General features: G+C 39.3%; 2 protein-coding genes across 2 annotated transcripts; one reads left to right on the forward strand and one right to left on the reverse strand.

Annotated features, from left to right (window-relative positions):
• The first annotated feature begins 114 nt into the window (after positions 1 to 114).
• Positions 115 to 12,917, forward strand: LOC115920906 (heme-binding protein 2-like). The gene is made up of 3 exons (XM_030977659.1): positions 115 to 265; positions 11,825 to 11,840; positions 12,746 to 12,917. Exons 1-3 carry the CDS (start codon positions 115 to 117, stop codon positions 12,915 to 12,917), a joined length of 339 nt encoding a protein of 112 aa, XP_030833519.1.
• Positions 5,021 to 9,832, reverse strand: LOC105438034 (E3 ubiquitin-protein ligase TRIM71-like). Its single transcript, XM_011665348.2, has 2 exons — positions 9,100 to 9,832; positions 5,021 to 6,749 (listed from the first exon to the last, which is right to left on the reverse strand). Exons 1-2 carry the CDS (start codon positions 9,733 to 9,735, stop codon positions 5,388 to 5,390), a joined length of 1,998 nt encoding a protein of 665 aa, XP_011663650.2. The 5' UTR covers positions 9,736 to 9,832; the 3' UTR covers positions 5,021 to 5,387.
• Positions 12,918 to 25,867: the final 12,950 nt, after the last annotated feature.

Raw genomic sequence — 25,867 nt, forward strand, 5'->3', positions numbered from 1 at the left:
TATTGATGCCTTTAGACACCTCTTTTTAATTGAATTAAAAGCCAGCTCTTCAATTAAAAAAATAATCAAATAACGATCTTGGCTTACAATCTCCTTACAGATCAAAAGATTACCATGACTGTATCGGTCGCCACCCGAGTGATCCCGGGCCAGGGACCCGCATGTGAGAGCAACTTCACCGTATCGTTCTACATCCCAGCAGAACACAGCGCTAACCCTCCAGCTCCTAGTGATTCTAATGTCTTCTTTAGTACCATCCCTGCTCATCGTGCTCAAGTAAGATGACATACATGTTATTAAATTCTTATAATTTGTCTCAGGACATCAAACATTTTCTGGCGTAGATTGAAATTGTTCCATTCCTTTCCGATTTATTCCCAATTACAAAGACTAGCAAACGATTACGTGTTAGCTAGAGAAAAAGCCTGTGGAACAAGCCAAACTTTGTGCTTGTGGATAACTTCAAACCGATTTGTTAGTGAGAGATGTGAGAGAAGGAAAAAAGGGGAACAATATTTTACCATAGGCCTACATGTTTGAAGTTTTTGTCCTGAATCCTCTCACAATCAGTTCCATCAATTTTGCTTAGATTTCCTTTGATGGTGGAAACACTGACACAATGCCCACCTCCACCCACCTGTCCAAGGCAGAAAGGACAACAAAATAGGTCTAACATTTAAAGGGGGCACATAACACGATTAACTGGTCACATTCTTTAATGTAATGAAGTTATTTGAACACGATCGCAACTACTTTCGAAGAATCAACTCAGATCAGGGGCAATTAATGTCAGTAACCCATTGAATATCAAGTAAAAATCATGTTCAGATTACGTAATACGAGATCATTGCAAGTCTAATGGTCAATAGGTGAAATTGCCTTAATTTGATTTTTTTTAATTCACTCGAATGTACTAGAAGTTCCGATCGTACTATTTCCGGGGGTGGGTGTTAAAGGGGACATGGATCAGTTGTGCTTCAACGAAATCAAAGAAATCAATATTTCATTCCGATCTTAGATCCTTTGGTGGTTTCGCGTCTCAAGATGACTGGATCCAGGCTGGTGTTGAATTAGGTCGTGCTCTCGACGCGTCACACCCGTACGATAGTTCTTACTATTGCACGGCTGGTGATGACAGTCCTTTCACCATCTTTAACCGACACAATGAGGTCTTGTTCGTCGCAAACTAAAGACTAAAATGTTTCTCAAAGAACTGTTCCTAGTTTAATGTTTTATTTCTTGTATACAATCATTCTTAATCACCATAGTGACTACGTAATGTATCATTATAAAAGTTATGAATAACGTGTAAATATAATTATTTAATAAATCTATGAATACCTAAATAGAAGTAAAAAGAAGTTTAATTACAAATATCTATGTCATATGAGAAATACGGGGGGGGGAGAAGGAAGGGGGATATGAGGAGCATAGCGATATGAATCAGTTTGGAATGAAGGATGAAAGGAGTGTTACAGTATGATGTATAGGAGGAAAACAGGAGATATGCACGACAGGGTAGGGTGAGCTGAAGAGAGAGAGAGAGAGAGAGAAAGAGAGGGGCGGGGAGAGGGAGAGAAGGAGGGAGAGGGAGATAAACAGAGTGAAAGAGAGATAGAAAGGAAACGCTTTACATCATAATATTATACAGTGTATATAAATAAATACGTAGAGAGAGAGAGAGAGTGAGAGAGAGAGAGAGAGAGAGAGAGAGCGAGATGGAAGGAGAGAGAGAGAGAGACCAAAGATAAGGAGGGAATTGGAAAACATAAAGGCTGGAATTTACAAAGAAATGTGATTTAATCCTAAAACCGTGGTCTTAACAACAACCAACGAAAACGGCCAAAGAATGTGTGCAGAGAAAAATAACCCGTTTTCTTAAAAATATATGCTGATTTTGTTTTCTTTCTTTGTCTTAGAACAAATCTTTTACCACTATATCTCTATTTTGTTCATCATTTTTTCAATTTTGGCCGCCCATTGTAAATCGGTGGTTTTATGGCGTAGGGTGAAACCATGTTTGTGAATTCCAACCATATAGTCTAGTATCGGACGATAAGAAAGAAAGAAAACAACTCTAAAAACACGACATAAAATCGAGACTCCAATAGTTTTGACCTTTTTCCTTAAAACTTCTTTTAATATTAATAATCATTAGTTATCATAGCAAGGAAGACTCAATAAATAATTAAGTACTTGAGTAGATCGTCTGTCCATATCATGCAGTTTGCGAATCCTATGAATAGAATCGGGTTTTCCACCAGAGTGTATAAACACCTTTGAACTTATTGGCGGAATCAATAATTGTTATCTATAGAGGGCGACTTATTTAAACTTTTAATAGTGGATACATAATGTTGGAGATCGACTTCATAAGAATCCTGGACAATAGAGCGAGACGTTTTATTTGCTTTCTGTACTATATAAAGAGTAAAGACGGTAAGTACACCTGTTTATCACCCCCTCTTTCTCCACTATTCTTTCTTTATCTCCGTCCATTTATCTCTTTCTCTTCCTCTTTTTTATGTCAATCAACAATATCATGTGCATACAACAAAATAATGTACATGTAGTCATAAGCTAGGTTTACAGCGTATAAATACTTACTATAACTATTTTCTCATGTAAAAATATATAACAAAAAATTAGGGAATACAAAATACGAAATTTGAGACATGTGCTAAAAGTACTTCACAAACTGTCAACAAAAAAAGTGTGGAGACCTAGGCCCCGTCTTATAAAGAGTTGCAATTGATTTGGGTTAATCGCAAGTTTACAGTCTCCTATCTCTTATGTACATAGTTGCGATTAATATTCACTCTTTATAAGACGGGGCCCAGGAGTCTGTATTGAAATAGTTGCCACATTTTACCCACAACAAAAACTTAGCGTAACAACATGTTCCATCGGATGCGGTTATTAGAATATCTGTTTAGATTGAATTCAATTTAATCTAATCTAATTTAACTAAACTGAATTAAATTGAAGCCGTGATTATTATGAAAAGGAAAACTGCCGAATTCATATGAAATATGCAAAGTGAAAATATCAATTATAACAGAAATGCAGTAAACGTTAACAAATATAAATTGTTATTATCTATATAAGGCTTCCAAGTAGTACAATAAATCAGTTTATTTAATATCATTTTTGTATTGCTCAGTCATCCGGTAACTTCAACTATTGATATTTATATCAAACGAAAACAAAAGCCATATTTACCGAGGTAATTAAAATGTTGGTATTTCGCTAGTCAGCCTGATATAGACAATAATAATAATATTGTAGGGCTTTGTTTGCGTGTAATACAAGAATATAAATCTCTCGCCTACTCGTCTCGAGCAATTGTTTCACACTCAAAGCCATCCAATATTATATGGATATTACGTATCTGAATTATTTACTGTATACTCTATGTTGAAATAATTGTTACATATATCATGTATATATACATTGTGTTTCATATTGTACTGTTGAGAAGGAAATACATGTTAATAAATAATAAAAATAATAAAAATGCTAAGTCAAGAAACAGAATTCCCGACAGTTAAACTAGGCCTAATTTTTGTTAATAAATTGTTCTTCTCTACATCATAAAAAACTAATCTGTCACGTTATCAGTTCCCAGAGCATTCAATTTAATGGTTTTTTTTAGACTAGGTGCAAAGTGAATACGAAGGAATTTTTCAGGGAACTTAGCAACCATAATCCTCCAAGTATTTAAGGAAAACTGTTTGATTTATTAGACAAGTTCAATATAACATCCACGACGAAGAGTAAAATGATATTTGAAAATTAAAACAAAATAATACCAATAACTTGACAGGATAACCCGAGAAGGCTGAAAAGCTTATTTACAATGGTTCTTATTTACAGTCACACTGCAAAAACAAGGGTGTTAAATTTAACACCATGGGTGTTAATTTTAACACCATCCCGGTATCTATATCGGAAAACACCAGCTGGTGTTATTTAACACCAGGGTTTGGAATTAAACAATTCAATTCCACTCTTGGAGTTGAAGTAATTCCGCCTTTGGTGTTAAAATCTAACACCATTATTTCAACTTGGTGTTAAAGTTCAATACTAGTTTTGGTGTTAAAAAATCCAACACCATTTCTTTCAACACCAGTGGTGTGTAGAATTTAATCCAGATTTGTTTTGTTAAAATCAATACCAATGATTTAACACTCAATTAAAAGAATCCTGCGATGTCTGTTGGATTTAGGGTAACAATTTTCTAACTTTTCTGTCTGCAGAACAAATGTTCACACTTAACGGCATGATTGCGCTGATGAAATAGGATAATAATGCCAAAGGATATTAGTGCCGTGTCGGGATTCGAACCCTCGACCCTTCGCATCTCCAAGTCAAGCGCCTTAAACCACTCGACCACGACACTTGACTAACAATTCTATAACCACGACATCCCGAAGAGATTCTTGACAGCAAGCTCGCGCATGCGCGCACGATACGACGTCAGATCATATGACAACTGTTGTCCAATGATTTTGATCGAATCCACTAACTTATGCGCATGCGCAAGTTCAACACCATAACATAATTTAATCCAGATTTTTTTGGTTAAAATCAATACCAATGATTTAACACTCAATTAAAAGAATCCTGCGATGTCTGTTGGATTTAGGGTAACAATTTTCTAACTTTTCTGTCTGCAGAACAAATGTTCACACTTAACGGCATGATTGCGCTGATGAAATAGGATAATAATGCCAAAGGATATTAGTGCCGTGTCGGGATTCGAACCCCACTAAATTATGCGCATGCGCAAGTTCAACACCATAACACCAAGACTCAGAACATCAACCTGTAATTAAATATTTCGACACTCTGTTGGTGTTGAACGGACGTGAACGGACGTGAAATTAACACCAAGGGTGTTTTTTTTGTATTCCGCGCTGGTGTTAGAAATCTAACACCCTGGTTTTTGCAGTGCAGTATTAATTATTTCAAAGATGCAAAATAATCAACACAAAAGTAAACAAAATTATGAGCACAATTTTTTGTTAAATAAATATTTGAGAACAATATAAGGGAGATAAAACTTATAAGAAGTTAATCAATATCTACCAATTTTCAAGTTGTACATTATGATATCATATCACTGGCTTTCAGAAAATGTCTAGAATAATCGATTAAACAATTTACATAATATTTCGAGGGAGGGAAGTTATAATTATATTGGATAATGTAACGGTAGTCAGGCAATGACAATTTATGGAGAAAATAGATAGGTATTATCTCATTCGGCTAGTTATCACATAATAAACAATATGACACATTATAGGCCCAACTAAGAGTGGATCTGAAACAGAGAGATATACGCACCATGAAAAATGGTAATATACTGTAGAGTGTGAGATGGATTACAGTGATACTTTGAGAAAATATAACTTCTTGTGACATGCAAACGCGAGCATGTCTGGAGAAAGGGAAACCAAGTAACACAAATTCATAGCAAGTGACAGATTAAGTACATTGAACTCAACTCTCTCCTTCAGGTTCAGACCATCAAGATCGTAGAGCCTGATCACCACGTTACCCTTCATAGGATCAACACTCGCTACATACACCCTGTCCTGCTCATCCACGGCAGCATACAGGAAGACCCCGTATGGAGCTTGTAGAGACGTACCAGCATTCCCATCCCTGTCATAGACCGTCACCACGCTTGGATTGGTGTTACATGAACTCGTGACGATCAAACCCGGCCTGGTGGAAGATACCTGCCTTGTCTCGTTGTGTTTTGTTGGAACAGTGTGTTTGAGTGTAGATCCCGTCGGGTCATAGATATTGACTTTCTTCTTATTTCTAGAGATGAGGATTTCATCTGATGGACTTCTGTTTAGACCGTGAAGGCCATTGCCTATCATGTGGATGTTTGGTTTCCTGGATCCATTGGGAGAATATATGTGTACTTTATTATCATTTGTCATTATGCATAACGACCTGTCTTGTTGAAACACAAGATCATAGCATATCATGTCACGTGGTATGTGTGCATACTGTTCCTGTTTACCAGCTGAATCAATGATATCTATACCCTCTGTATAACAATATCCGATTGCTACACTGTCCTCAGAGAACGGGCTCATACCCACCGTCAATTCCCGTAGATCTACACACTGAATGACTTGCAACTTGGGATGTGATTTTGAGATGCTCCCGAGGTCAAGACAAGTATCATCTGCAGGCTTGAACGTCTTCTTCTGTGCTTTCCTCTTAATGGCTGCAGCAGAAGTGTAATCAGTAGCTGATTCTGAGATGCTCCCGAGTTCAAGACGAGTATCATCTGCAGGCTTGAACCTCTTCTCCTGTGCTTTCTTCGTAATGTCTGCCGCAGAAGTGTGATCAGTAGCCTCCTTCAGCATGGCATCCAGCTCCTCACAGAGCAAGGTATGAGCAGACAGACTGTCTGTCTCAAGACGGCCCAGTCTGTCATTAGATACCAGGGTCATTGAACTACGAATACTCTTAATCCTCTGTCGATCGTTGGATTTCAAGACGTTGAGGTCGTCACCGAAACTCCCCTTTACTACATTGATTTGCTCGATGAGATTTCGATGATTTTCTTCAAGCTCTTTGGCCTTGATGCTGTAGGCTTGACTGACATCGTCCAGTAGTTTCTGCACGGCAGTGTATACTTTATGGCGTTGTACTTCAACGTTCTGAATGTTCTTCTCCAGTTCTGTCTTCTTAGCGGCACATCGCTGGACAAGGTCGTTCACCTAAACAAACCAAATAATAGTGAAGTGAAAAGAAACATTTTTCTAACTGAGATGTGTGCTAATTACATGGAGATGGTTTGAAAATGAAACACGATTTTGCACGCGCCTTAAGTTTTAGAAAAAAATACCCCCACATCATCATAAATCATACGAGCACAGATGAATTGAATACATTCTTGTTTTTCTGCTTTCTTAAAAGGTAATCCATCTCTTGTATTTATTCCGCTTGTATGAAAGCAGTAATATTCAACAAAAGAAAGAGAAAAAGACATTGGATTTCTCGTTGTTGTAGTTTTGGTTTCACGGAATGTAGTATTTTGGCATTTATTTTAAAACACAGAAGCAGATTTAAGATGTTTTCAAATTGAAGCATAATTTGTTTAATAAAGACATAAAATACCTCATATAAAAGGGTTTTATAATATGAGGAATTATATAGCTCGACTGAAAATTTACTGTTATGCGAGGGAGCGAAGCGACCGAGCGAAACAATTGCTTCTGAGAAATTGAAAAGTGTAATCGAGCAAAGTGTGAAACACGGAAAGTCTCAGCCTACTTTAAAATATTGATGTGGTGAGGCAGTGAGCTTATGCAAGCGCCAGAGAGAGCTTTATGTCTTGTGGTAGGGGGTAAGCACAAGTGTTGTTTCACCCCCTTTACTAGAGATAAGCATTGATCTTCACACCCTACCCGTTTCATGAGCATATATAATAGACAGGGTTTGTACAATGATAAAAAACATTCCATCTATTAGAATGCGAGGAAGCATAGTGACCGAGAGGATAAAGATAGCGTTTTGGAAAGTTGAAACCGTACTTGAAGCAGTTAAATGCTTTTCTATTCTGCAATATTACCTAATATAGTCGTGTTAAAGTCTCGCTATCCGGGCGGGGCCTTTGCCTGGTCGCCTTTTAAGGAAGAAATCTATTACCGAATACTTCGGGGCCTTGGCGTATATCGTTTCTACGGAACATTTAACCAAAAAATGCGTATGTTACTATGCGACAGAGCGTATAAGCGACATATTGAGGGGGAAAAAAGATTTTGGAAAGTTCAAACGCTCCCTTCTTTCGTAGAGTGTAACACCTGACTCCCCCCCCCCCATCCCTTGCGGTTTCGAGGGTCTTGTGGTAGCGGATTTTTTAAAGTACAGAACACACTGCATCAAATGATTTGCGAGGGAGCTGTACTTAGCCAGAAAAAATTGAGAATGGAAAGTTTTAATTTGTATTTTATAGAAAATTACTATGCAGTGTTATACATCACAGCTATTTCATGCAGTTTTCTTTAATTTTTCCTTTTTCTTACGAGGGACCCTATTACAGGAGCCAACATGGATTACTGAAAACATGCAAAGTCAGATCATTACAATGTTGCAATTTTGTATATTTACATAATTACTAAAAGCTATTCGATATTAGGCGAAATTATGTCTTGTAAATTAAAGGGGAGACAAATATTTAGCAGCCACCTTGATAGAAAGAATCATCAGCCTCCTCGCTTTGACAATTCTGTGTAAAGGGATCTTAACAAAAGAGAGAGAATTCTAGAACTTGAAATGGAAACACTTTGCTTTTTTAGAACCTCTTTTGTATGGTTATATTATGCTGCAACATTAATGATGTCAAACGTTTTTCTCTGGCAAGGGAGGAAGGAAAAGCAAATCCTCATTTGTTTGTAAAGATATTTGGCTTTGTGATGGGGAGAGGGCAGAAACAATTTGCTCCACCCCAGATAGAATTAATAACATGCCGTTCTCTTAGAACCTCTAGGAGACATGATTTCTACAGTATGGACAGAGGCTTACTATATTTTGTAAGGGAGGGTAGCGACCAATAACTGATCAAATGTAGGTTTTAAATTGGTTAAACTTTACATTTTAGAGGATTTATCTCCTGATCGAGCTTAACTGCAAAAATCGGGGGGGGGGGGGCAATCGTTGGTAGATACTAAGATAGGAATATCTTCTCCCATGTTTGCAGTGTTTATGTAGTATCCTTGTAGACAAGGTATACAACCATAATACACACAGGGTATATCAATATTCGAGGAAGTGTAGCGACCGAGTGGGGGAGAACAATGATTTTAGCATGCTGAAAATTTACATTTCAGCGTACTTGAAAGCTGATTAATATGCAACGGAATTGCATTTAATTTTTCTTTTGTTCTTTGCGAGGGACCGGGGACGGGGCGGGGGGGGGGGGGGAAATCAATATTGTCCCCCATTGAATCATTGCAGGGGCACCATCTTCCACTGCCCCCCCCATTCCTGCCTCCCCCGCTACCGATGCTCATGTTACCTTTCCACGTCGGAATTGTATTTTTTTTTGTCAAATGAAATCGCATTTACCTTTAGCCGTAACTCTTGCTCGAAGTCAGCCTGATTCTTGATGTTGTGATTTTGATGACCGACTATCACGCATTTGAGACAGACGTGGACCTTACAATCCTCACAAAACATATCTCTGTTCTCTTGTTTGTGGATGCAGCACTTCTCAGATAGTTGACCAATGCTGACCTTCCCGTCGATGATATCCTGTAAGGACAGAATCTCATGACCTTCAAAGAATGATGTCAGGTGCTTATGGCCCAAGTCGCAATTAGTGCACATGTAGTTATTACACGGTCTGCAGAATGAGACAGCATCTTGATGAAACTTGCAAGCAGTGCATTTTGGACGCATCTCAAGGAGAGCGTTCATCCCTCCACACTTGGCGTGGTAATTGTCTACAAGTCCGTTGACAGTCACATTGGTGAGGAAATCATCGACACGGTTCGCAGACAACTTGGTGATCTTCCTGCACAGAGGACAGATCATGTGATCGAGATCCTGGTGGGACAGGTCATAGTTCTTGAGACATTTCCGACAGAAGGTGTGTCCGCATGAAGTTAGGATGGTTGCCTCGTCGAAGATATCAAGACATAGTGGACACGTCAGGTTTTCTGAAGAGCTTGTAGCTTTCTCGCTCTCGGTCTTCTCAGCCATTTCTTTAAATATCGAGTTTTTGGCTTATTACAAACAAGATCTCCTTCTACGCATAAATGCAATTTCCAATGAAACTTAAGAGTGTGATCAGCTAATGTGGACAAGAAGTCAACAGTACGTTCATGCAAGCACACTGGATCACACACTATAATATATGAGTCTACGTATTACTAACGAGTGCGTCCAATAACGTATGCATGCAGCTCAGTTCCAATGTCTAACGTTGATAACAAATATGTGTCGAAAGAAGTGCGAATAACTTTGAACTTTGAGCCGCTATTCAAGTGTACACATCAAATACAAATGTGTTTACAATGCTGAAGTCACGCCGCGTATAGCACCTATGAACTTATTGTCGGTAGTCATCATTTCTATCTATAGAGGGCGACTAATTAGTTTTTCAGTTGTGGATATATTGTTTTGGAGATCCTCTTTAGTAGAATTCTAGGTAAACGAGCAAACCTTTTATTTGCTTTTATATAAGCATATCTATGTTTGGAAGGGTAAAGGACGGTGACTACACTTGTAATATTTCACCCCTTCTATCTGCACTATTCTTCCTTTATCTCCTTCCATTTCTTTCATTCTCCCCCCTTTTCCAACAAAAAAGGGCACTTTCTGGGGAGAAAAAAGGGGCACCCACAAAGGTAGAATCTAAAGCAAAAATATACAATTTTTTGACGTTGGTAATACCCCTATTGTCCGAATACATTTCAGGGATGATTTTGTTTCTATTTTTAGATGATTTAAGATCCCGCTTAAGCATCATACTTTGCAGTTGAGCGTTATGGTGTGAATATCCATTTGGGAGTGAGCGAAGCGAGCGAGTTGAAATTTTAAGATTTGTAAGGCAGTGCAAAGAATTGCAGATTATAAAGAGGAAAAAACAATCGTGATGGGGTTTTAAGCACAATCTAATCATGAAAGAATGAAAAGACCTTTAAATGGAAACAAAATTATACCATCTATAAAATTTGGATAAAATTTAAGAAAAAGTTGCTCTTAGTCGCTTTAGATTAGGAGTACATTTGTTAATGAAAGGAAAAGGGGGCATTTATCCAAAGGGAAAAGGACACTTATTAGAAAAGAAAAGGAGCACGTTTCAACATAAAAAGGGAAACTATTTGAGGTGAAAATGGGGCACTTCTCGCAACTGATTAGGGGCACTAACTAGAGATGAAAAGGAGCACTTATAAGAAATGAATGGGAGTACTTATTTAAAAAAGGATTCACTTTGAGGGTATTCGAAAACATAGGAGGCACTGTACCCCCGCCCTCCTGGTCCACCGTTTCTGACGACTTCCATTTAATAATAATAACTTCAAACTTATCAAAGTATTGAATCATAAAATGTATTTCTTTATGCCAGAATAATATATACAAAGTTATATAACTGAACCAATCATTGTACAATGAAATTACCTAATCAACATAACAATTTACATGCACAATGATTTTGCATAGTATTTTATAGGAATTTTATATTATTTTCTAGATTTTTTAATGTACATAATACTACTACATTTTAATATATATATCACTCTTCAGTGACCGCACAAAAGGCAAGATGGGGGGGGGGGGTCTGTCTATCATTTGCCTTCAAGTGAAAGCCTCCTCTGAGGATCTATGGAGAGTTCTCTTTTATTTGCATAATTTGTCGCGAAAAAAAAAATTGTATTCATAGTTTAACGATTGTTATCGTTTTGCTATAGAAACATATCCTGGCAGGTCGAAATCGATATATATTTCTGATATCAATCGTTTAAATACCCCCCCCCCTCAACTCGAAGGGGTCTGCTTTAACTTTTATACAATTTTATTTCATCTATTAACCCTTTAGACAGCTCTTTCAAATGATTTAAAGTCAGCTCTTCAATTAAAACAATAATCCAATAACGATCTTGCCTTTCAATCTTCTTAAAGAGCAAAAAGATTGCCATGACTGCACCGGTCGCTACCTGAGTGATCCCGGGCCAGGGCCCCGCATGTGAGAGCAACTTCACCGTATCGTTCTTCATCCCAGCAGAACACAGCGCTAACCCTCCAGCTCCTAGTGATTCTGATGTCTTCTTTAGCACCATCCCTGCACATCGTGCTTACGTCAAGTAAGATGGCATACATCTTACTAAATTTTTATCTGGAGGGTATTTCACAAAACCTGTCATCAGTGACAAATTACAGTTTTTTGTTATAAGCTACCAAAGTGCTTGCTTCTGATTGGTTATCAACAGATTTGTCACTGATTTTTGTAATTTGTCATTGAAAAAAAGGCTTTGTGAAACGGGCCCCAGGTGTAGATCGAGTCCGTTCCACTCCGTTCCGATTTCTACCCATATTGCAAAGACTAGCACACGATGACGTGTTGGCGAGAGAAAAAGCCCGTGGAATAAGCCCAACTTTGTGCTTGCATGTGGATAGATATTTCTTTCAAACCGATTTTTAAGTGAGAGATGCAAAAAAGGGTAAACAATATTTGTCCCTAGGCCTACAAATTTTCCGCTTTTTGTCCTGAATCGATATTCCCCCAATCAGTTTCATCAATTTTCCTTAGATTTATTTTGACAGTGGAAGCACTGACACAATGCCCGCCTTACACCTGCCCAAGGCAGAGAGGACAACAAAATAGGTCTAACATTTGAAGGGGGCACATAACACGATTAGCTGGGCACATTCTATAATGTAATGAAGTTATTTGAACACGATCGCAACTACTTTCGAAAAATCAACTCAGATCAAGGGCAATTAAAGTCAGTACCCCATTGCATTTCCAGTAGAAATCATGTTCAGATTACGTAATACGCGATCATTGCAAGTCTAATGTTCGCACTTTTCAAAAGGTCAAATTGCCTTAATTTGATTTTTTCTTCTCTCGAATGTACTACAAGTTCCGATCGAAGCATTTCTGGGGTGGGGGTAAAGGAGATATGGACCGGTTGTGCTCTAACGAAATCAAAGAATTTCGTTGAATATTAAAACCCATTTTTCATTCAATATTTCATTCCGATATCAGATCCTTTGGTGGTTTCGCGTCTCAAGATGACTGGATCCAGGCTGGTGCTGAATTAGGCCGTGCTCTCGACGCGTCACACCCATACGATAGTTCTTACCATTACACGGCTGGTTATGACAGCCCTTTTACCATTTTCAACCGACACAACGAGGTCTGGTTCGTCGCAAACTAAAGACTTAAATGTTTCTCAAAGAACTGTTCCTAGTTTAATGTTTTATTTCTTGTATACAATTATTCCCAACCATCATAGTGATTACGTAGTGTATCATTAGGTGCCATATAAATGTTATGAATAACGTGTAAATGGAATTATTTAATAAATCTATGAATACTAAAATGCGATGTACTCTTTGCTATGTAAAAAGAAGTTTAATAACAAATATGAGGAGCAGAGTGAAATGAGTCAGTTGGGAATGAAGGATGAAAGGAGTGTTAGAGTATGATGTATAGGAGGGAAACAGTGAGATATGCATGACTGGGTCGGGTGAGCTGAGGAGAGAGAGATAAAGAGAGGGGGTGGGGAGAGGGAGAGGAGGATAAACATAGTGAAAGAGAGATAGAGAGGAAGATCGAGCTTTACATCATAATATTATACAGTGTATATAAATATATATATATATATATAGAGAGAGAGAAACCAAAGATAAGGGGGGGAAGTGGAAAACATAAAGGCTGTAATTTACAAAGCAATGTGATTTAATCCTAAAACCATGGTCTAACCAACAACTTTTTCTGGGCGACCGAAAACGGCCAAACAACGTTTATCTCTGTCTTAGAAAAAATCTTTTAACCACTATTTCTCTATTCTCCTTCTCTATTTTTTTGGCCGCCCATTGTAAATAGGTGGTTTCGAACACGGTCTAGGGTGAGACCATGATTGTGAATTCCAACCAAACTGTCTAGTATTGGACGATAAGAAAGAAAGAACAAAACTTTCAAAACACGACATAAAATTGAGACTGCAATAATTTTGACTTTTTTCTTATAATTTCTTTTAATATTAATAATCATTAATAATCATAGCAAGAAAGACTCTATGCATAAGTATGCACTGGAGTAGATCGTCTGTCAATATCATACAGTTTGCGCATCCTATGAATAGAAATGGGTTTTCCACCAGAGTGTATAAGCACCTTTAAACTTATTGGCGGTAATCATTATTTTCATCTATAGAGGGCGACTTATTGAGGCTATCAATAGTGGATATATTATGATTATGTTAGAGATCCACTTTATTAGAATCCTGGATGATAGAGCAAGATATTTAATTTGCTTTCACTGCTATATTCGGAAGATTAAAGGATGGTAACTACACCTGTTTTCTCACCCGCTCTTTCTCCACTATTCTTCCTTAATCTCCCTCTTTCAACCATTACAGGACTCTTCCAGTGTCAATCAACAATACCATGTGCATACAACAACAAAATGTACATATACCATAAGCTAGGTGTACAGCGCATAAATGCTTCCTATAACTATTCTCTCATGTCATATGAGAACTACGGAGAAAAAATAAGGAGGGGGTAAGAGGAGCAGAGCGAAAAGATTCAGTTGGGAATGAAGGATGAAAGAAGTGTTAGAGTATGATGTAGAGGAGTGAAACAAGGAGATATGCACGACAGGGTCGGGTGAGCTGAAGAGAGAGAGAGAGACAGAGAGGGAGAGAGGGGTGGGGAGGGGTGGGAAAAGAGAAAGAACGAGAGAGAAAGAGAGAGAGATAGAAAAAGAGAAAGAGAGAAAGAAGGAAAAAAAAAAGAGTTTTGGAGACAGTAAGAGGGGAAAGAGAAGAAGAGCTTTACATTCTAATATTACACAGTATATATATATATATATAGAGAGAGAGAGAGAGGGAGAGAGACCAAATATAAGGGGGGGGGGGTTAGTGGAAAACGTTAAGGCCAAAGAATGTGTGCGGGGCAATATAGCCGGTTTTCTTTTTTTTTCTTTTTTCTTTGTCTTAGACAAAATATTTTTCCACTATTTCTCTATTTTTTCTTCATTTTTTCTTTTTTTGCCGCCCATTGTAAATCGGTGGTTTAGAACACGGTGTAGGGTGTTTAGAAAACTTACATGGGGTATGGACTATGTTGCGTGTTAACTAGTAATCCCACATAATTCCCTTTTTTAATTAAACTACTAAAAAGCAGTATCCCTCCAGACAAGAAAACACTTAATAAATGATCACATCCAGACAAATTGATTATGGTTAAAAACTGGTTCTATATTCTATAATTTCACATAAGATACAATGATTACAGAATTATCAGAAACCTCTTCTGTCTATCTCAACAGTGACAGACAATTAAACTATCACTAGGCCCTTGGTAGTTACTATTAATAATCAAACATAGATAACTTCCAACAGCACATTAATGTAAAGGAGACTCAACTTAGTCACTATGGTATTAATGATTACCGCTGAATACAAGTCTCGAAATACCAGGAGTCTAGCTGTTCAGTACAACTTAAAACAGTATTAAAACAAGTCAGTTAAATATCATTCACACTGCATGAATAATAACAGTCAAGAAAATACTACTCAAATCTAAGCTAGACAGCGTTTAGATTTACTTACATAGGCACGAAATATTGTGGTTCAAGAAACCGCTAAACAAATCTCTACTTGTGTATGTGTACGGAATGCACAACACGAGAATACAACAATATATCGGTGGATCTAGACTATAGCAGATCTAGATCAGTAGACCAGGCATAGGCCTAGAACTAGTGCAATTATAAACATGTAAAATATGTGTTAGTAAGCGTACGCACTCAACAACAGGCACTCAGTCAGTCAAAATAAGGCCTCACAATGATAAACAATGCAAAGCATAAATCACAATATAATTAACGTTACGTGAGTCATTGGAGTTGAATTCAAAGTAGATCTTCTTCAAGTTCTAGGTAGATGTAGAAACTAGCTAGTCGAAAACAGTGGTCGACGAGCTGGTTGTCGATCGCGTAGGATATGCAGACGATGATCGACGCTAGGTGAATACCACGATGATGAAGACGATGTTGAAGACAACGATGATGACAACAATGATGAAGACGACGCTGGTGAAGACAGCGATGATGAAGTCGACGATGAAGACGACGCTGGTGAAGACAGCGATGATGAAGACAACGGTGATGAAGACAACGATGATGAATCAGTTAACAGATGAATACAATGATGATGCAGTCAATGTCAATAGATCAACTTCAGTGACTTGCGATGCAGGTCGAAGAATCAAATGTCGAGACAATATATATGAAGTCGCTGATAAAAGGTTGTCAAACAATAATGCAGGTGAGAAAAACGTTAGATCATATTAAATGTTCTATTCTCACTGCTGGTGAATTAAAGTGTCGTCCATGTTGAACATCGAGAGAGTCAAAATATATCTTGCAAAACGTACAAGATGTAAATAGGTGAGCACGTCCACCGGGAATGGTCCGGGAAGGAAGCAGTTCAATCCTCGTTGGATACAATTTTCTAGGTACAAATATCAACACAATAACAGCATGTGTGTATACCAATATTAAAACAGCTCACTGATTCCCGCACAGGAAAATCAGAAGAGCGCCAATCAACTACAGCGCGATTGGTTCAAAACAAGCGCACATGTATGTTAATAAGGCACGTGATCTAAATACTTATGAATAAATACGCGTACATCTATGTTAATTGGTCATGTGATCAAAATACTAATGAATAAACATCGTTATATAATAAATCGAGTTAAAACCAGTTCTGAGGACATGGCGTAATACCAAATCCTCGAACTCTCAATGACTTCTAAAGCGGCCATTTTGGATTAAAAACACAATATGTATACCAGTGAATTATAAATGAATGCACTGTAACATTTGTCGCTACATTAACCCCCCTACTAGACCCGAGCTTGCGTAAGCTCCGAGGGGCGAAAATACACAATTAAAAATATAAAGGAAACATATGTACAAAATACATTAATATACATGAAAATAACCACTATTTATGCGACACGTTCAATGTAGTGAACCTGAACGTACCTTTGCGGCCAGTGGACGTGGCGGCCTGAACGTGTGACACGCGCAGCAGGTTGCGATTTCACCAGAGCAGGAGCAGGCGTAGGAGCAGGTGCAGGAGCAGGCGCAGAAGTTGCGCGAAGTGCTGTGCGCAGAGGGGAGGAGACGGTAGGCGCTCCCTCTAGAGGCACGTCAGCCGCGGTAGTCCTAGCCGAAACGCTTTCCAAAAATGCGGGTTTCAGTCGATCAATGCTTACAGAAACATGCTTGCCCTTTTGCTCAATAACGAAAAACTTCGGGTTTCGTTTGAGAACCTTGAACGGACCCAAATACGGAGGCTGTAATGGCTTACGGACAGCATCGATACGCAAGAAAATATGCGTACAAGTATCGAGAGACCTATGTACAAAACTGGTCTGTGGTGACCTACGTGTCGCTGTAGGCGCTAAAACAGACATATGGTCCTTCAAGCGTTGGACGTAGTCCGCGGGGTCAACAGTATCGTGTCGCGTAGGCACTATCAGCTGGCCTGGAAGACGCAACGCCGTCCCGTAGACTAGTTCGGCAGCGGAAGCTCCGATGTCTTCCTTAATAGCTGCGCGGATACCCAACATGACCAGAGGAAGGTATTCTTGCCAACGGTTTGGCTCGGGTTGAGATTTGAGAGAGGCTTTAAGTTGCCGATGGAACCGTTCCACCATACCGTTGGCCTGCGGGTGGTAGGCCGTGGTGGCTATGGTCCGACAACCTAGCAAATTAGCTAATGCAGTGAAAAGCGCAGATTGAAACTGACGACCTCGATCATGCGTAATCGTGGCTGGAGCTCCAAAGCGAGCTACCCAGTTCTCCACTAGAGCTATGGCTACTGTCTCGGCAGTGGCATCCGCTATCGGGATCGCTTCGGGCCAACGGGTGAACCTGTCGATACAAGTCAGCAGATAAATGTGCCCTTTCGAGGGCGGTAGTGGCCCAACAAGATCAATATGAACGTGTGCAAAACGGGCATCGGGGTTGGCAAAAGTGCCAAGCGGTGAGTGCGTATGACGTTGGATCTTTGCGCGCTGACATGGGATGCAAGTACGCGCCCATGTACAAATGTCCTTGTTCATACCCCGCCACACAAAACGGGCCGCTATAAGCTTTTGCGAAGCTTTAATGCCCGGATGCGCGAGATTGTGCAGATTGTCAAACAACGATCGACGGTGCGCTACCGATACATACGGCCGCGGATGCCCTGTGGACATGTCGCACCAAATGTGCGCGTCCCCTTCCGGAAGGAGGACCTTCTCAAATTTGAGCGAGGTTGACGTGTCTGAGCGCAGGGCAGCGAGCTCAACGTCATCGACTTGGTCGGTCGCGACTACACGCAGATTAATCGAGTTCGATAATTGCACTGAGTCAATCTCGGTGCGAGAAAGTGCATCAGCTACCTGATTATCAACGCCTCGAATATGGCGTATGTCGGAGGTAAACTGTGACACGTAATCGAGTTGCCGCGCTTCCCTAGGGGAATGTCGATCGGGCGATGTCTTGAGTGCGAAGGTAAGAGGCTTGTGGTCTGTAAAAACAAAAAAATCACGCCCCTCTAAGAAGTATCGGAAATGGCGTATTCCGAGGTAAATGGCTAGCAGCTCTCGACCAAAGGTACTATACCTAGTCTCGGGAGGCTTGAGGCGGCGAGAAAAGAACGCAAGCGGTCGCCACTCCCCTTCGTGGAGTTGCTGTAACACACCACCTACGGCGAGATCGGAAGCGTCTACCGCGAGGCTTGTAGGTAGCTCAACAGACGGGTATGTAAGCATCGTGACGTTCGCGAGGTCCTCTTTGACAGCCGCGAAAGCAGAGTCGCACACAGGGGACCAATCTAACGCCTTTCGAGAGCGCTTAGGTTGCTTGCGCAGCAAATCAGTCAAGGCGGCCAGCGAGGATGCGCACTTAGGCATAAATCGGCGGTAAAAATTAACCATGCCTAAGAACCGGCGCAGCTGGCGTAGCGAGGTAGGGCGCGGAAATTTGCGAATTACCGCGACCTTGTCATCCATCGGGGAGACGCCCTGGGCAGTCACATGGTGCCCTAGAAAGTCTAGTGCTTCGACTCGAAACTGGCATTTGTCAGGATGCACTACTACTCCATAATCACGGAGGCTTGTGAACAGCTGGCGCAAATGAGTCTCGTGCTGTTCGGGATTCTCGCTGGCAACAAGAATATCATCAAGATACACGAATACAAATGGCAGGTCACGGACGACCCTATCAATAAACCTTTGAAAGGTTTGCGCCGCGTTGCGTAGTCCGAATGGCATGCGTCGGAAATGGAATAACCCAAAAGGGGTTGTCAGCGCGGTCTTCTTCACATCATCAGGGTGTACGGGGATCTGATGATATGCGCGCACTAAGTCAACTTTGGAAAATACGCACTTGTCTCGCAACTGTGCGGCAAAGTCGTGAAGGTGCGGAATGGGATAGCGATCCGGGACGGTCACGCGATTAAGAGCGCGGTAATCGCCACATGGTCGCCAACCGCCTGACTTCTTTGGCACCATGTGGAGCGGCGACGCCCATGAACTGTCTGAGGGCTCGACAATGCCCAAATCGAGTAACCGGCCAAACTCGTCTTTAGCGATCTTGTGTTTGTCCGGCGCTAAGCGTCGAGGTCGTGCCGAAACTGGTGGGCCGGTTGTGAGTATTCTATGTGTGACGTCATGTTTCAACGGACAGTTCTTAAACATGGGCCGAGTTACTTCCGTGAACTCGGCAAGTAAGCGTTTGTAGACAGAATCGGAGTCTACTTGCACTATTGTGAGATTCAGCGACGGTAAGTCGGAGGCGATGCCATGTACGGACAGACTAGTGGTGGCATCCCAAAGTCGGTTTGTGCGCAAATCCACCAGTAAGCCGTAATGCCTCAAAAAATCTGCGCCGAGGATAGGCTGCGAAACATCGGCCAATATGAATGACCACTTAAACGAACGCCGCAGCCCAATACACACTGTGAGCTCACGCTGCCCATATGTGCATATGCGCGTCTTGTTTGCAGCCTGCAAAACGAGTGGCATAAGGTGCCTCTTATCAGCGGTGTTGGCAGGAATTACGCTTACCGCGGCACCCGTATCGACCAAAAATCGTGTCCCAGAATCTCTATCTGTGACATAGAACAAGCGACCGTCACGAAGAGGGCCAGTGAGGGGTGTCGCGCCCACCTCCTGGCCTAGTTGTTTTCCGCCGGCTTGCTATATGTGCATGGCGGGCGGCACTGGTGAGCCTTGTCACCCCACTTCTCATGATACCAGCAAACTTCAGAAGTGCTCGCTGATTTATAGCCGGATGAGTCGCGCTTCCTGTTGCTGCTCATGCTTCTCATGCTGCTGCTTCGGCTCCGCATGCAACCGATAGTGGCGGTCAATTCCTTGACCAATTTCGTGAGCGCAGCAACTTGGTGCTGAAGAGTATTGGGTTCAGTCATGACGCCGCGCCACGCCCACTGTTCACACAACTAAATTCAATGTATCAGTAAGAAATGTGATTATCTAATGGTAAAAAAAAATATTAATAAGCAAAGGTAATCTAACTAAATGTTTCTTATCTCAGGGGGATCACGTCGGGGTCACCAATTTAGAAAACTTACATGGGGTATGGACTATGTTGCGTGTTAACTAGTAATCCCACATAATTCCCTTTTTTAATTAAACTACTAAAAAGCAGTATCCCTCCAGACAAGAAAACACTTAATAAATGATCACATCCAGACAAATTGATTATGGTTAAAAACTGGTTCTATATTCTATAATTTCACATAAGATACAATGATTACAGAATTATCAGAAACCTCTTCTGTCTATCTCAACAGTGACAGACAATTAAACTATCACTAGGCCCTTGGTAGTTACTATTAATAATCAAACATAGATAACTTCCAACAGCACATTAATGTAAAGGAGACTCAACTTAGTCACTATGGTATTAATGATTACCGCTGAATACAAGTCTCGAAATACCAGGAGTCTAGCTGTTCAGTACAACTTAAAACAGTATTAAAACAAGTCAGTTAAATATCATTCACACTGCATGAATAATAACAGTCAAGAAAATACTACTCAAATCTAAGCTAGACAGCGTTTAGATTTACTTACATAGGCACGAAATATTGTGGTTCAAGAAACCGCTAAACAAATCTCTACTTGTGTATGTGTACGGAATGCACAACACGAGAATACAACAATATATCGGTGGATCTAGACTATAGCAGATCTAGATCAGTAGACCAGGCATAGGCCTAGAACTAGTGCAATTATAAACATGTAAAATATGTGTTAGTAAGCGTACGCACTCAACAACAGGCACTCAGTCAGTCAAAATAAGGCCTCACAATGATAAACAATGCAAAGCATAAATCACAATATAATTAACGTTACGTGAGTCATTGGAGTTGAATTCAAAGTAGATCTTCTTCAAGTTCTAGGTAGATGTAGAAACTAGCTAGTCGAAAACAGTGGTCGACGAGCTGGTTGTCGATCGCGTAGGATATGCAGACGATGATCGACGCTAGGTGAATACCACGATGATGAAGACGATGTTGAAGACAACGATGATGACAACAATGATGAAGACGACGCTGGTGAAGACAGCGATGATGAAGTCGACGATGAAGACGACGCTGGTGAAGACAGCGATGATGAAGACAACGGTGATGAAGACAACGATGATGAATCAGTTAACAGATGAATACAATGATGATGCAGTCAATGTCAATAGATCAACTTCAGTGACTTGCGATGAAGGTCGAAGAATCAAATGTCGAGACAATATATATGAAGTCGCTGATAAAAGGTTGTCAAACAATAATGCAGGTGAGAAAAACGTTAGATCATATTAAATGTTCTATTCTCACTGCTGGTGAATTAAAGTGTCGTCCATGTTGAACATCGAGAGAGTTGTAGCGGCTCTAACATGCCCTACTTTCACCGTACATTAATTCATGTCTCCTGTATTTTTCCATCACGGTATTTATTTATATTCATTATTCGGACCACGTGTGTTTTTCCTCCAATCGAGCATCGTGGTTCCGCGCATCGTTCACCCGCGTATTTTCATCACCACGAGGTTTTCTCCACTCCCGCTTACACACCTCGGTCGAGTCAACAACTCCTGCTTACATCTCAGTTGAGTCAACACGTTTCTGCATGATTTCTTCTCCGGGCTTGATTCTACCGTGCCTTTCACCTCTATCGTATCGGCACATCTTCACTTTCTCTGCCGTGTTCATCGGGCTGCAGTCTTCCAGTGGAACAGTTAAATCTAGTTCCGACATATATGGTGCTTGGTTATCCGCTGGGAGTTGCCAGTTTCTTCACCGGTAGTCTTTCACTCACATGAGCTCGACTCACCGCAGCTCATCTAAACATTCACCATCAAAGTTCGGCTCATCAATCGAGCGACTCACCGTCTCAGCACCACTACCGGCTTTGATGTCTGCATTTTCCACTTTGGCCTCCGACATCAAGCGACTCACTGCTTTCGTCATCGAGCGTCACACATCTCTTCTCTTCTCTTCTATTCTCGCCCGAGAGCTCCATCTACATTCATCATCATCACGAGCGTCGGCGACGACATCGCGTTCTTCACGGTTCTTCAACCACGTCAACGAAGTCGCGTTTCCGCCATCAAGCCTCCGCACATTTCATCGCGTGAGCCCCTTCCTTCGTTCTCAACTCTCTTCATCTTCATTGGACTTTCGACTTCATTTCTACTATTGTCGTAAGCTCTATTTAAATACATCGCATTTATTCATGTTCATTATCATCATTGATCATTATGTAATCTCCGTGCAATATTCACATTTACCATTTATGCATTTTCATTCCGATTCTTCGGCTTGTGCTTGGCTACACTTTGCAAGTGTACGGCCAGCCTCATTAGTACCCAATAAACATAACGAAAAGGGAATACTTTCTTTCATGTATTTTATTGCTAGTGCAACCTTGTTTCCTCGTAGCTAAATAAAAAATAAGAGTTATGTTGTGTGACGAGTGAACACGCTTTCAAATATCCATTCACAATACCTCACACTCATATCTCTAAAGAGTCAAAATATATCTTGCAAAACGTACAAGATGTAAATAGGTGAGCACGTCCACCGGGAATGGTCCGGGGACGTAGCAGTTCAATCCTCGTTGGATACAATTTTCTAGGTACAAATATCAACACAATAACAGCATGTGTGTATACCAATATTAAAACAGCTCACTGATTCCCGCACAGGAAAATCAGAAGAGCGCCAATCAACTACAGCGCGATTGGTTCAAAACAAGCGCACATGTATGTTAATAAGGCACGTGATCTAAATACTTATGAATAAATACGCGTACATCTATGTTAATTGGTCATGTGATCAAAATACTAATGAATAAACATCGTTATATAATAAATCGAGTTAAAACCAGTTCTGAGGACATGGCGTAATACCAAATCCTCGAACTCTCAATGACTTCTAAAGCGGCCATTTTGGATTAAAAACACAATATGTATACCAGTGAATTATAAATGAATGCACTGTAACATTTGTCGCTACAGGTGAAACCATGTTCGTGAATTCTTAACAAACGGTCTAGTATTGGACGATAAGAAAGAAAGAACAAAACTTTCAAAACACGATATAAAATTGAGACTGCAATAGTTTTTACTTTTTTTCTTATAACTTCTTTCAATATTAATAATCATTAGTAATCAAAGCAAGGAAGACTCAACGCACAGTTATGCACTGGAGTAGATCGTCTGTCAATATCATGCAGTTTGCGCATCCTATGAATAGAATTGGGTTTTCCACCAGAGTGTATAAGCACATTCGAACTTATTGGAGGTATTCATCGTTTTCATCTATAGAGGGTGACTTATTTATTTGATTTCATTTGATTCTATTTTCTTCTGCATTCATGTAGTTATACAATTTTTCGATAACAATAACAATATAAAGTACAATAAGTATTTTTCTGACAATGAATCATATATATAAATCGTTATTTTCAAAAAACAAAATGATAAACTGTCATAAATACTAAATTTCCCCGAACATTATAAAACATTAGTGGATATATTGTGATTATGTTGGAGACACACTTTAGTAGTATCCTGGATGATAGAGCAAGACATTTTAATTGCTTTCACTACTATATTTGGAAGAGCAAAGGACGGTAACTACAGTTGTTTATCACTCCCTCTTTCTCCACTATTCTTCCTTTATCTCCGTCCATTTCTCTCTTTCTCTTCCTCTTTCTCTGTCAACCAATAATGGACTCTTCCAGTGTCAATCAACAATACCGTGTGCATACAACAAAATAATGTGTATGTACTTATAGGCTAGGTTTACAGCGTATACATACTTACTATTTTCTAATAAAAAAAGAAACAAATGAGGAAAATGCTGAAGGTACTTTACAAACTGTGTACAAAAACAGTATGGAGACCAGGAGTCTATATTAAAATAGTTGCACCGTTTTACCTATAAGAATCGACTTAAGTAACAACATTTTTTATCTGATGCCGTTTTCAGAAGATCTGTATAGATTTGATTCAATTTAATCTAATTTCACCAAACTGAACAGAATTGAAGCGGTAATTATTATGAAAAGGAAAACTTCCAAATTTACATGTATTGTATTGTATTTATTAAACTTCATTGATGTATATCAGTATTCTGTTTATAAACATATAAATCAATTTACAATGTAATGTAACAAATTAATATTTAGTTTGTAAACATATATATCATATAAATCAATTTACAATGCAGTGTAAATAGGAAAACAGAAGGGAAATTATATACAGCAGAAGCACTCCTTTTTCATCTTGTAATAACATGACATATAATGCATAAAGTACATAATACAGTGTACCATAATACATCCGAAGATTTAGATATATAAAACCTAATATAGCAATTTTCTACATAAATTTTAACTCATGCTAAACAAACTAGGTAAATGATGTACATGGAATGCCTAAAACAAATGACGTAATAGTACTTATACATATATGCGACATTCTGTAAAATTGAGCCAAAAACATAAGATTGAAAATGTTTACTTTGCTATTACATAGTATCTAAAGGTTGACATGAAATATGCAAAATTACATTACCAATTCATTATAACAAAAATGTAGTAAAATTAAAAAAAAATATCATAATATTCTTACATTACATAGGATGTTAAGTCAAGAAACATAACTTCCGAAGGTTAAACTAGGCCTAATTTTTGTTCACACTGAACATTGTTCCTATCTATATCAAAGCAAACTAATCTATCACATTATCAGTTCCCGGAGCTTTGAACTTAATGGCTTTTCAGACAGGGTGCAAAGTGAATACGAAGGAATTTTTGAGGGAACGTAGTAACCATGGTCCTCCAAGGATTGAAAAAACAAATTCGATGTATTAGGCAAGTTTAATGGAATATCCAGGCCGGTATCATTTCAAGCTCTGCTTACGATATCGGTCTTCTGCATTCTCCCCCTTTTCTTTCTTTTCAAATACGATTAATTGTACTATTGATTATTTATATTTATTTATTTATATGAATTACTACTTGTATTACTTATCATTATATTGCTAAAATGTATTCATTGTTATTTTTGTTATTGTTTATGGAAAATGCAGAAATAAAAAACTTGAAACTGAAAAATACGAAGAGTATCGTGATATTATAAAATAAAAACAAAATAATGATACCAATAACTTGACAGGATAACCCGTGAAGGCTTAAAAGCTTGTTTACAATAGGGTCCTATTTACAATGTCATTTTCAATTATTTCGTCATTTAAAGATACAAAATAATCACCATAAAATGCAACAAAATTGAGCACATTATTAACAAACATATTTGAGAACAACAACATAAGTGAAATAACACTGATAAGAAGTTAATCAATATCTTACCGTTTTTCAAGTTGTTCAATATGATATAATATCACTGGCTTTCATTACATATCTAGGATAAACGATGACACAAGTTACATACTATTTCGAGAGAGGGAAGTTATAATTGTATTAGAAAATGACAACGGTCTTCAGGCAATCAAAATATATCGAGAGAATAGGCATCTTCTCATTTGGTTGGTTATCACATAATAAACTA

This window comes from Strongylocentrotus purpuratus, unplaced genomic scaffold (assembly GCF_000002235.5).
Source record: "Strongylocentrotus purpuratus isolate Spur 01 unplaced genomic scaffold, Spur_5.0 spur5_scaffold_1, whole genome shotgun sequence".
NCBI lineage: Eukaryota > Metazoa > Echinodermata > Echinoidea > Camarodonta > Strongylocentrotidae > Strongylocentrotus > Strongylocentrotus purpuratus.